This window comes from Gadus chalcogrammus, chromosome 15, assembly GCF_026213295.1.
Source record: "Gadus chalcogrammus isolate NIFS_2021 chromosome 15, NIFS_Gcha_1.0, whole genome shotgun sequence".
In the NCBI taxonomy this organism is placed as follows: Eukaryota; Metazoa; Chordata; class Actinopteri; order Gadiformes; family Gadidae; genus Gadus; species Gadus chalcogrammus.
The window spans coordinates 1,626,016-1,637,939 of record NC_079426.1 but is presented as its reverse complement, the minus strand read 5'-3'; the positions used below and the strand labels follow the sequence as shown (position 1 = coordinate 1,637,939).

At 53.0% G+C, this 11,924-nt stretch overlaps 1 protein-coding gene across 1 annotated transcript in view; it reads left to right on the top strand.

Moving 5' to 3' along the window:
* Window positions 1-8,098: 8,098 nt before the first annotated feature.
* The window catches only part of LOC130404903 (sorbin and SH3 domain-containing protein 1-like), a 4,989-nt gene continuing 1,163 nt past the window's right edge, over window positions 8,099-11,924 (top strand). The window contains exons 1-2 of the mRNA XM_056609848.1: window positions 8,099-8,428; window positions 10,674-10,887. Coding sequence (XP_056465823.1) covers window positions 8,124-8,428; window positions 10,674-10,887 — 519 coding nt within the window. The 5' untranslated portion in view covers window positions 8,099-8,123. The remainder of the gene's footprint in view (window positions 8,429-10,673; window positions 10,888-11,924) is intronic.

Sequence of the window (11,924 nt, the reverse complement as noted above, 5' to 3'; positions counted from 1 at the left end):
CACAGAGCATTACTTATTTAGAGCATTGATTCTAATTGAAACACGGGTACAGCGGGTGCTGTTCTTAGTGCGGTAATGTTTCCCATAAAGTGCTTTGACTTGACACCCCCTTGGGCATGTGCTTCGATGGTGTTTGAAGAAACTTTAATGATTGGAATCGGTTTACTCTAATGGAGGTGAACCGATAATGGGAAAGGCATCGACAACTTTTTGAAAGCTTTTATCACTTTATTATTTCAAGACGTATTTATTTCTCGCATGGCCACCCAGATGAATGACGTTCGACACATCTTTATTGATTTGGATTTGAAAAAAACTGTTTGGTTTATTCTCTTCTTTCAGATGATGGCCTGTCACCTTTGGGTTATTTGGAAGAAGGTAAGTTGGTGGCCAAACCCTAGTACTCTAGGTCTCTTACGCGTGAGGGACCTTAACTGAACACAAACTCAAAAGCAGAAGCTACTTCAATGTTTCCCTCAACCCTCTCCCAATTGCCTCAGCCCTGCCTTTACAATCTACCGCTTTATTTGCTACACACACCGACACCAAAGTGAAATCCTGTTGACCCCCATGCACTTTGACCTTCCAGTGAAAGGCGTCCCGCGGTCCAAAAGCGACGCCGAGTTCGACTCCAGGGGCCGGCTGATGCCCGTGCCGACCAGGTCCTCTTCCCTCAAGCCCACGACCAAAAGGTAGCGTCCGAACCCTCCAGAACTGAAGAAACGATTCAGACGTTTCCACACAGGCTGATGCTGAACACGCATGTCAATGAATCGATGGTGTCACAGCGTTATTATGAAGGGGTGACCCTTTGTAGCAGGGGGGGCTTCTCTACAGTGACCTTGAGGTCCCCTCTGGTTCTCTCTCGGACTATGACTCAACACCCTGTCTGTCGCCCTCGAGCGATGGAGGAATGAGGGAGGACAGGTGACGGAGGATAGACTGTGGCCGACCACAGCTGTAGATTACATGGCCATGGGGCAAGGCGGATGGTTTATGTGAGAATAGGCTGCATTCCCAAACGACACCCACAACAACACCTCTCTCCTTTAATGCGAGGGCCGCTGGGACTGCATTTGTCGGACGTTATGATCATTCATATAAAGCGCTCTGCTTTATTGATCCTATTGTTCTAAGAAATGTTGTTATTTGTTTTTCGCTCACATTTAAATTATATTTTGTATCCAGTGACACACTTTCACAGCGTTTAGTCCACGACGTTATTTGTTGATGACGTCTGTAGCAAAAGATTGATGCATCTTTAAAGACAAAGGAAGCAACAAACTAAATCCAAGGGCCGACACTGAAAGCTTCTTTTGTTTCCTGCTGCAAGAGACAAAAGAAACTGTTTGTGAGACAGAGCACGGGAAGAGGGTCATTCGGTTCGACGGCAGGTTTGTGTGACTTGTTATCCCAAGGGGGGGGGGGGAGGGGGTGGGGGGGGGGCGCATGTCTTCCAAAGGGAAACAACAACAGGAACCGCGGTCGACCTGCGTGGCTGAGAGAGCAGCCTCCGAGATGTGGAGGATGCCATCTTAAGACTCCGAAAATAAATAAATAAATGTATCCATCTAGCGCCCCAGACGGTTGCCATGGAGACTACTTGATAATGATTGGCTGTCCTCCATCCCGCCCTCCTCTCTCTCCCCCCCCCCCCCCCCCCCCCCCCTTCTTCCCACACCCCGTTCGGCTTCCTCAGGAACGAGTGGGAGCCTCCGGACAAGAAGGTCGACACCAGGAAGTACCGCGCGGAGCCCAAGAGCATCTTTGAGTACGAGCCAGGGAAGTCGTCTGTGTTGAAGCTGGAGAGAACGGTAAGGCTCTCCGCCCACCGCGTCTCCACGGGCGGCTCTCAGCCTGTCTCTCTCCGTCTCTTCTGTGTGTGTGTGTCTCTCTCTCCCTCCCTCCCTCCCTCCCTCCTCTCTTCCTCTCTCCTATCTTCCTCTTCTATCTCTCTCGCTATATGTCTCTCTCTCTCTCTCTCTCTCTCTCTCTCTCTCTCTCTCTCTCTCTCTCTCTCTCTCTCCCTCTCCCTCTCCCTCTCTCTCTCTCTCTCTCTGTCTGTCTGTCTGTCTGTCTGTCTGTCTGTCTGTCTGTCTGTCTGTCTGTGTCTCTCTCTCTCTCTCTCTCTCTCTCTCTCGCCCTCTCTCGCCCTCTCTCTGTCTCTGTCTCTGTCTCTGTCTCTCTCTCTCTCTCTCTGTCTCTGTCTCTGTCCCTCTCTCTCTCTCTCTCTCTCTCTCTCTCTCTCTCTCTCTCTCTCTCTCTCTCTCTGTCTCTCTCTCTCTCTCTCTCTCTCTCTGTCTCTCTCTCTCTCTCTCTCTCTCTGTCTCTCTGTCTGTGCGCCTGTGTTCCCAAAAGGCTTCCTTCTAATCGAACCCCCTCATTCACACTTTCCCCCCCAAGACTCCCACACACACATTCACACTCCCACACCCTTCTCCCCCGCCCCCACCCCCCCACCCTCCTGACTCTTTGAGCTCTTGGGTGGCAGCTTGGTTGGCTAACAGCTCGGGTGTATGTGTGTGTGTGTGTGTGTGTGTGTGTGTGTGTGTGTGTGTGTGTGTGTGTGTGTGTGTGTGTGTGTGTGTGTGTGTGTGTGTGTGTGTGTGTGTGTGTGTGTGTGTGTGTGTGTGCGTTCTCCTGTCATGTGTGTACCACATTCCTGATGGAGTGTCCTGCTGCGGTGACAGATGATCCTTATTTGGGGGGGGGGGGGGGGGGTCTGTTGAGAAGAGTATCACTTACAAGGGGAACCATCGTCTTCTGTTGTTCGCCTCAGTGTAATCGGGCTGAACTGGGGCATCAGATGGACACTCTGATGAGCGCGTATGGGGGTGGGGGGGGGGGGGGGCACTCTCCTCCATATTCTTTGGGTTATTTTTTATATATTTTATTATGAGTCAATATTATAAATATTCATCGTAGAAGTTAGTGTACTGGATACCAACGGGGTTCCCGTTCCCCTGCAATATTCAATGCTTGAATACATTTTGAAAATACTGTTTTCAAATGTTTGTTTTAATGTGCTGGATTAACCTCTTATAATGTATGTTATCGTTTTGTTACCGTTGTACAGGCTTAGCGTTGGGTGTTCAGACGTCATTGTTTGATTCTGTTTGGTGAATCCGGTTCGTCCTCTAAACACCAGGTGATTAGAGGGTCTTAGCCATAATGGAGACAAGTATCCTGTTGGCCAAAGAGTTCACCATTGGCAAGCGCCCGGTCGAGTGAACAAGCACAAGTGTTGTGTTGAACAGAAGAACAATGAACCCGGCCTGATAGGACCTAGGACAGGCTCTGGTTTCTTTTTAGTGTTTTATGACAGACCCAGTTATCATGGTTCATTGTCATTACAGTGGTAGCTATGGTTTTCTCTATTCTCAGCCATCTCTTGGGCAACTGTTTTGCAGAATCCAATTTGATTTAAGAGAAAATATCCCACAAGTGTCACATTGTTATTGCAATTGCTGTACTTCCCAAACCAATACAAACAAATTACTTTTGGATGTATATATCTTGCAGCCGGTGGGGTTGTGGTTTTACCCCAGATACCGATTATCTTTCTATGCATTTTTTCATTCAGCCTGTTTATTTAAAGCACAATCTTCCGGCGTCTGTTTTCATTGCAACGGATATTGCTACCTTTCTTCTTCAATGACCTTATGGTTTGCGAGGACTGCCTGTGTCGGAGTCTCCGGCGTCACACATTCATCACGTTTGTGTGTCCATATCTCTGTCTGAAACGTGTTCTCTTCTGTCCTTGTTCTCTCTCCTTGTGGCCATCACATCCCCCCCTCCCCTCCCCACCGCCACCGCCTAGACTCAGGATGTAAATCCAGAAGATGTAGATATAGAGAATGAGCCTTGGTATAGATTCTTTTCAGAGATGGAGTTTGGGAAAGCGGTAAGTGGGCCACGGCCTGTAATCTGGCAGTACTCCGTACGCACTGCATGTGTTAACCTCCATGTCGAAATAACCCCCAAAACCCCAACGCCTGACCCGTCCTGTGTGTCTGTACGGACTGCTGCACCTCGTACTCGCACCGTCCTCATTTGTCATTCGCTGAGCTCTGTTTGTTGTTGTGTATGTTGAGCTCGGGCTACGGGATCTCTCGGTCTGGTGAACTGCATTGATAAGTGTTCCTGGAGCAGCAGGTCTATGTTTTATATTGTTTTATACATCCCATTCATTTTTCATGGCTACATTATCTATGTGAAACGTTTTTATTTTAAGACCACCATGGAGAGTAGACGATGAGCTATTTACCGCCCCCTCCAGAAATACATTTAGAAAATGGATTTCCTGTAATGCCCTGTCGGTCAGTGTTTAGCTAAGATCCTCCCTGACTTTTAGCAGCTAAAAAAAGTCTATGTTTGCTTACAGTAGCGAATGCTTTTAGGCTCGCTTAGTATGCAAACTATTCCAAAGATGGTATACTCCAAAGCAAACAAGATAGTTTTAAGTGTTGTTGATTGACAACAACATAAAAGCTGTTTATCTGTTTATCCGTTTATCAGTGAATCAGGCCCACAGCCAAACTTATTTTAGAAACCAGATCGGAATGCGAGCTCTGGCAACCAGCACGATCTCGTCTCCCCTTTCGACACATCTGGAACATATTCAGTATATCGATATGAATTCTGTCAAGGTTCATAGAAGACAGGTCAACGATTCAGAGAAGGGCGATTCACACAGAAGTCACTCTTCACTTGTCGGGTGTTGGCAGTCCGTGTAATTAACCAGGCTGTGTGATAATCCCAGTCTCCTGAAATAATAATCGCTGTCAGTCCGTCTATTCATCTGCCTGTCTGCCTGTCTGTCTGTCTGTCTCTCTCTCTGATATATTTAACAAGAGGGACGTAGAGGGGGTCAGGTCTTGTCGTCATTTGATGAATCACTGCAATTTGGCCCAGCGCTCGATGAAACCCCCGCCTCGGCCTCTCGCTCGGCCCCAGACGGGCCCCAGACGGGCAGGGCCCCGGCTGCACGCAGAACAGACGTTGTGTCCCCCCGCCCCCCCCCTGCCTAGCCCTTCAGACGTCTAAACACCCAGCGGAACCTGTCCGGGGACACGCCGCCCCCCTGGCCTGACACATGAGACAGCATCCACCGCGTCCCAGCATCCACGATAGACCTGTAGACGGAAGGAAACCATTTACCCCCGGTCCCCGGCGACACTTTTATGAGGACCCCGTTGGCCGGGCGTGTCCGAGCCGACTCTCCGTTCCCAACGTCCCCCCGGAGGAGCGAGCGGGAGCGCTGACGGGACGCAGGGCGCTCTCCATCCCTCTCAGAGGCCGTCATCCTCCAGAGCACTCGGGATTCCTCCCCGCTGAGATCACTCCCTGGACGGGCCCCTGCCGAGCGTCAAAGTCACTTCTGAAGAGTCGCCCGGAATGCCGAGCATTTGACCTCGGAGCCGGGCTGGACCCCGCGGCTCACGGAGGAATCGTCGAGCTTCAACAGCCTTGAGATATTGCGCCTGTGCGGGGGCCAAGGTGCCATACCCCCAAAGCCCTTGACAGGAAACCGCTGACGGCGTCCGCAGCTTCTCACGGAATTCTTCGTAGATTCCTCACTTCTCCCTCGGTCCCTAGAGCCGCCAAACACACAACCTATTTGTGTACGGCGATATGATGAATCACGACGCCGAAACGACACTGAACCGTACCCCCCCCCCCCCCCGCTACGGGGTCGACGCGTCTCACCGGTAGGTAACAGAGTCGTCATTTCAGAGCTATTTCAAAACCGACGGTCCCTCTTGAACCACGCGCCCCACGTGGACATACAAGGCCATCCGGGGCCGGGATTCCGCGCATAACTTTGGTCAGGAAGAACATTTCAGACCCCCTGCGGTCCGCCTGAGTGACTCCCATCTGTCTGGCATATGTAGGCGACAGAGTCACCGGCCACCCTATCCCCGACCCCCCCCCCCCCCCCCCCCCCCCCCCAGCCAGTGAGCCCCGGGTCACATGATGGCCGCTGCGCGGGGGTGTGTGTGTAACCCAGCAGAATAGGGACGAGGTGGAGCCGCGGAGCCGACGGTTTATATATCGGGCGGCGCGGCACGGCCGCCGTCGCCGGGGCTGCGGGCTAAAACAGACGTCCCCCTCCCTCCCCCGTCTCCCCCCTGTCTCCCTCCCTCCCTCCCTCCCTCCCTCCCTCCCCGGGCAGCGAACGCGCGGGGAGGAGCTGTTTGTTTTCAGGATAACACACATCAACACAAACAAGGTGCTGGAAAGAATGGGATTCATGTTACCGCCATGTAGTCACGGCGACTATTTTGAAACAGAGGGGAAGGGGGGAGGTTTGGGGGGGGGGGGTGTACAGGGTGGGGGGGGAGAGAACAGGCACACAGCTAGCAAAGGGCTCAGTGGCACATGTGGACACCTGTCTCCCGGGGGGGGGGGGGGCGTGTTGCTCGACTGACTCACCACCAGCGGAAGTCTTTCATACGTTCCCCGGTCACCTGATATCGATCCGTCAGATCGGGGCCCCCCCCATGCACGCGTCACTGCGGCCCAGTGAGGCGCTGGGCCCCCGGTGAAGCCAGGTTGCTGTAACGTTTAAGTGCCAGGGCTGGAAGCCCTGGGGTGTGGGCCTCACTTTGATCGGCGACAGGTCTAGCGTGGCGATAAGCGGTTGTTGTGCAGAGTCCGTGGTGCAGACAGACGCTGCGGAGACATCATCCGCACAGCATCTCGCCAGGGAAGATTACATTAAGATTCCGTCCTCCCTGTTCCGATCGGCCTTTCCACGCCTGCTTCCTGTTTTCTTTTCCATTGATGCAACGTGCGTGTGCGTCTGTGTGCGTCAGTGTGTGTGTGTGTGTGTGTGTGTGTGTGTGAGAGTCAGCCACAGGTGTCAGGGGACACTGTGTGGAGACAGGCGGGTGGGCCCGGAGGGGGGGGGTCTGTGATGGATGAGTAAGACGTATCGCTGGGAGGACGGGGAGTCACAGATGATGCGGCGGCGCTGGCCTGTTCTCCACGGGGCTGGAGGGCCATGGAACATTTGGCAGTATAAATAGATCAGAAGACTATGGACCTGCCAGGAGAGAAATTCTGCCCTCGGATAAGCAAAAGTTATTATTGATACTTCTGCCCCCGGCAACTGACTGGAAAAGGCAGGGAGTGGGGGAAAAAGAAGGATTGGTCGGAGCCTCGTCTGGTCATCTGTTAGGTGTTTGTGGGTCTGGGGGTGGGGGAGGGGGGGGGGGGGGGCAGCAGGAGTTTGAGGTGGGGATGTGGCACTTGGGGCAGGGCCCTGGCTGACTGGGGCTGGGGTTGTGCAATCGTATTTGCAAACAACACTTGCGCTTTTTTATTCATAGCCCAGTGTCAGGTCTGTTATTTTTACCTTCTGTGACGTCCACGCGGAGCCAAAGCAACAGAAACAGTGGGCTAAAATTAGCCCTAAACCATTGAAAATGCATGCGGGTGCTACTCGCATGCAAGTGACTATCCCCGGGCTTTAGGGTTAGCCAGCGCCCGAAAATAACAGCCACTGCCCCCCTCCTAGTCCCTTAAAGATTAATTCACTCACCCTTTGTATTATTTGTGTTTCTGTTTCCTCCTGTGTCATTTGAGTTAAGTAAGTGTCTTTTTCTTTAGTTTTTCTTCTTTGTTTAAAACAGCTTCAACTTTTTTCTCCTGATAAAACCCTCCAATACTTATTATATGTCTGTATTTGAGTTACAAACACCCACATTTCTGAAGTGTGTGTGTGTGTGTGTGTGTGTGTGTGTGTGTGTGTGTGTGTGTGTGTGTGTGTGTGTGTGTGTGTGTGTGTGTGTGTGTGTGTGTGTGTGTGTGTGTGTGTGTGTGTGTGAGTGCGCCGGTGTGCATTGTGTGTCTGTGTGCGCGCGTGCGTGTGCGTGTGTCATTTGGCCTGCTTGCACCACCAGCTGGTTAATTGTCCCTCGGTCCGGTCTAGTGATAATGAGAGTGACTCAATACCAGACAAAAGAGATGGCTTCAGCGCGAAGCGGCCTCCCATTGGCCGAGCCTGGGACAGCCCCCTCCCCACATGAGAGCCCCCCCTGTCCGACGCACGCCCACCCTCCCTCCCCTTCTCCCCCTCCCGCCCTGTTCAGTGCCGCTTGTTTTTTCTCCCAAGTTGCATGCACGCCAAAACACACGCTTACACGCTGCTGCCAGGGCTGCTGGTGAAAAGCTTCAACAAGTCGGGGTGTGCTGGACACAGAGAGCCACACAGCAGAGCCCGTCAGCCAGAGAGAGAGCGCGCGCGCGAGAGGGAGAGAGAGAGAGAGAGAGAGAGAGGGGATCTGGCCATAGCGAATGGTCCTTCTTGTGTTCTAGCTGGAGGAGACCTTCCTGGGGATCTATCAATGACTTCTTTGTTCGGTGTGTTGCAGAGCGGGCCCTCGTTCAGCCCCCTGGAATCGCCCTCCGACTTGCAGCAGTAGTAAGTTCAAGCCTCTTCTACCCTTTTCTTTTCTGCGCTTCTTGAAAGCGCTTGTTTACCCCTCTCTGTGTGTGTGTGTGTGTGTGGGGATGGTATTTCGAGGGCTGGGTTGTGTGGTGGATCGGTGGGAGAGTTTCTCCACCCTGTGTGTAACCCGCCCTGCAGACGGGAGGGGGGATGCGCCGGGTTTCTGAGGAGCTCCTGATAATGAGTGGAAACGTAACCAGACCAGCGAGCCTTCTCCCCCTCTCTCTCCCCCGCTCTCTCCCCCGCTCTGTCTCTGTCTCCCTGTCTCTGCTCTTTTGCGACTTTATTGTTTTGGGGGGTCAAAGCATGGGGGGTTGGGTTGGTAGTAGCCGGGAAGGGGGCCAGCATGTGTTGGCTTATTTAAAGCCAGCCAACCTGGGAGGGAAAGCGCAGCGGGGTGCGAGCGAGGATCCAGGGAACCGGGCTCCCGGCTGCCGCGTGACTTTAAAACCGTTATCTTCTCTCCGCCGGCGGGATGGGGAAGCCAACGTGTAGGGCAGCTGCGTAATAAAGAGAGGATGTTTCGTAGACACGTAAATAAAGACTTTGAGACCCCTCATCTCTCGTTGTGTGTGTGTGTGCGTGTGTGCGTCAGGAGCAGTCTCTGTCGGGTGGTCTATTTTGGCCTATGTAGTAAAATGCAAGTTATTCCGCTTTGAGTCATGTTGACTTGACTCACATGCATCCCTCAAAGGGAGGGGATTTCTCCCTCTCTTTAGGCCAGAGACTTTCCATCTGCTGTAGTGATTATTTATATTAGTGCACCAGTGTTTGTGGAGGGGTTTTGGAATTCCAGGATGTTAATCATAAACGTGTAACGTATAGTTGGATATTGATGAATAAAGTTTGCTTGGCTTTTTCTTCGGTGGTTCAGTTTTGAGAGTTTCAGAGCCATCATTTTAGTTACTCCAAATGTTACCTCACAGGCAGAAAAGCTGAAGTAATTCTCTGGCTTCTTCCAAAGGCACATATGTTTTGGGCGGGAGTGTTTTTCATTGGTCTGTCTTTGATAGTTGAGACTTTTATAAGTATATTCTTTCCGAGGGAGAATAGTTATCGTCAAACAACCTCTCCTACAGAGAAACATTCTTCTGTTAGTGTCACAGTCAGAGATAATAGATGTATCTCTTAATTAGATACATTTTGAATGGTGGTCAGCAGTAAACATTGGTTTGTAATTGTCATCTTCTAAATCGAAGTCAATACGTTTACTGTGTCCATGGGAATGCAAGAATTAAGCCTAGCCAGCCAGCGTTTAAGTGAACAATGATGTCCATCATTGTGATTCCGTCAATAGGACGTATCAACGCCTTTCCATCCACCCCAGGAACGGCTGATTCACTTGCACGGTTATAGTTGTGTCTCTGTTGTAGGTATATCCTATTTTTGTGAAGCCACAAGGTCCATACGATACGGCTGGCTCTTCCAAGTAAAACCCGACCATGATGAATCTTGAATGGCGCCGTTTAGCTCCACGCAGATGTCCCTTAGCACGGTTTTGTCTCACACTCGCACTCAAATAAAACCTGCAAGTTATGCAATTTTAACGAGTCCCCCTGCTGCCAAAACATATAGTATATTCCCGGAGAGGGATGAAAGGGCTTGTTGTTCCAGCAGGAAGTCAGGAAAAAAGAGCCATGCATATTTTCTCTCTCCATAGGTTTGCAAGTTAGATTTAAAAACAGAAGTATGACTCTGGGGTTTGGTTTTAAAATAAATGCAGAGTGTCGCTAGGATTCCCAGCGGTTTAATGAGCTCGCTCACATCGGTCCTAATGGAAGACAGAACGCCAGGCACATGCCCGGGGAGGGAGGGGGGGGGGGGGCGCCTCCGGGTGAACCTGGGCCCCGTAAAGGTGGGGAGGGGGGAGGGGGGGAGGCTGTCGTAACGTTTACAGTAGCTCATATTTATAGCAAATCCCTCGTGGCTGACCTATCCAGGAGGAAGGCCGAACGGCAAACAGAATGCGTGCGTAAAAGAAGCCGACACACGTTCCGTAAGAAAACGAGACCGTCACTTCGTCGGCCGTCGGGTCGGCCGCTCCGACGCTCGCCGTGCACACGGGGTACAAAGGACAACGCCACAAAGTCAACAAGCACCTCCGCAGCCCCTCAGAGGAAGCCGGCGACCTCGGCCTCAGGCCACTGTGTTGAAACAACGACGACGCAAACCCCCGGGGAGTACTAACGTCGCCCCCTTTCTCTCTCCCTCTCCCCAGCGCCTCGTGTAAGTCGGGGCGCAGCGAGGTGGAGCAGGACAGGGCGTCGCCCAGCAGCGAGGGGGGCGGGGACAACGACCGCCATGTTTACAAGAGCGTCCTGGAGGGCGGCGACATCCCCCTGCAAGGCCTGCGCGCCCTCAACAAGCGCCACACAAGCTCCTCCTCCTCCAAAGGTAGAAGCCCCCCCGTGGCCGCGCACACGCCGCCGGGCGTGAGCGGTGGGGTCCCCACTACCCACACACACACATGTTGACGTTGTGGTGGTTTTATTGTGTTGTCTGTGTGTGTGTGTGTGTGTGTGTGTGTGTGTGTGTGTGTGTGTGTGTGTGTGTGTGTGTGTGTGTGTGCGTGTGCGTGCGTGTGGAGGCGTACATGTGTGTCTCAATGCCCGTTATATAACGCCACACTTTTGTTGTCGTGTTGCTCCGGGTCATCACAGCCAATCACCTCTCCCCCCTCCCCCCTGCCCCCCCCCCCGCGACCCCCTCCCATACTTTATTATTTGTGTCGTTTCCTTTGACGCCATGGATATTGTCCTCCCCCTGTACACGAGCCGTTTGCTTTGGAAAACAATCGCGGCGCAGACCGAGGCTGTCTTTGATGAAGCAATGGAAGCTGTAACCTTGAGGGATACCCCCCCCCCCCCCCCCCCCCCAACACACACACACACACACACACACACACACACATACACACACACAAAGACACACACACACCCCAGCAACACTTGGTCGGCTGGCGGGCAGGCGGTTGTTGGGCAGGCTCAGACCAGAGCTCCAGAGCTTTCAGGGGACGGGGGGGGACGGGGGGGGAAGGGGGGGGGGGCGGGGGGGACGGGGGGGGGGGGGAAGGGGGGAGTTGAGAGGAGGAAAGGAAGTGATAAACGGGGGCCGTGCTTTTCACAGCCTGCTCGGAGAAGGGTGATATAAACAGGGAGGGGGGGGGGGGGGAGGGGGAGGGGGGGGAGGCGGGGGGGGGGGGCGGGAGGAAGTCAGCTGTCAGAGCGTGGAATGCCTTCTGCACACGGGACCGCGCAGAGGAGAGCGGGGGGGGCAGGAAGGGGGGGGGGGGGGGGGGGGGGGGGGGGGGGGGCAACGAGACCAGCGAGATGGACCGGACAATGTGGTGGGGAGGGGGTTAAGGTTTTACATGGGGAGACACACACACACACACACACACTCTTGATTACTTTGATGGGACGTAGGGTCATGTTGAGGAGCGGTCCTCTTTAAACGTCATCCTGGACGC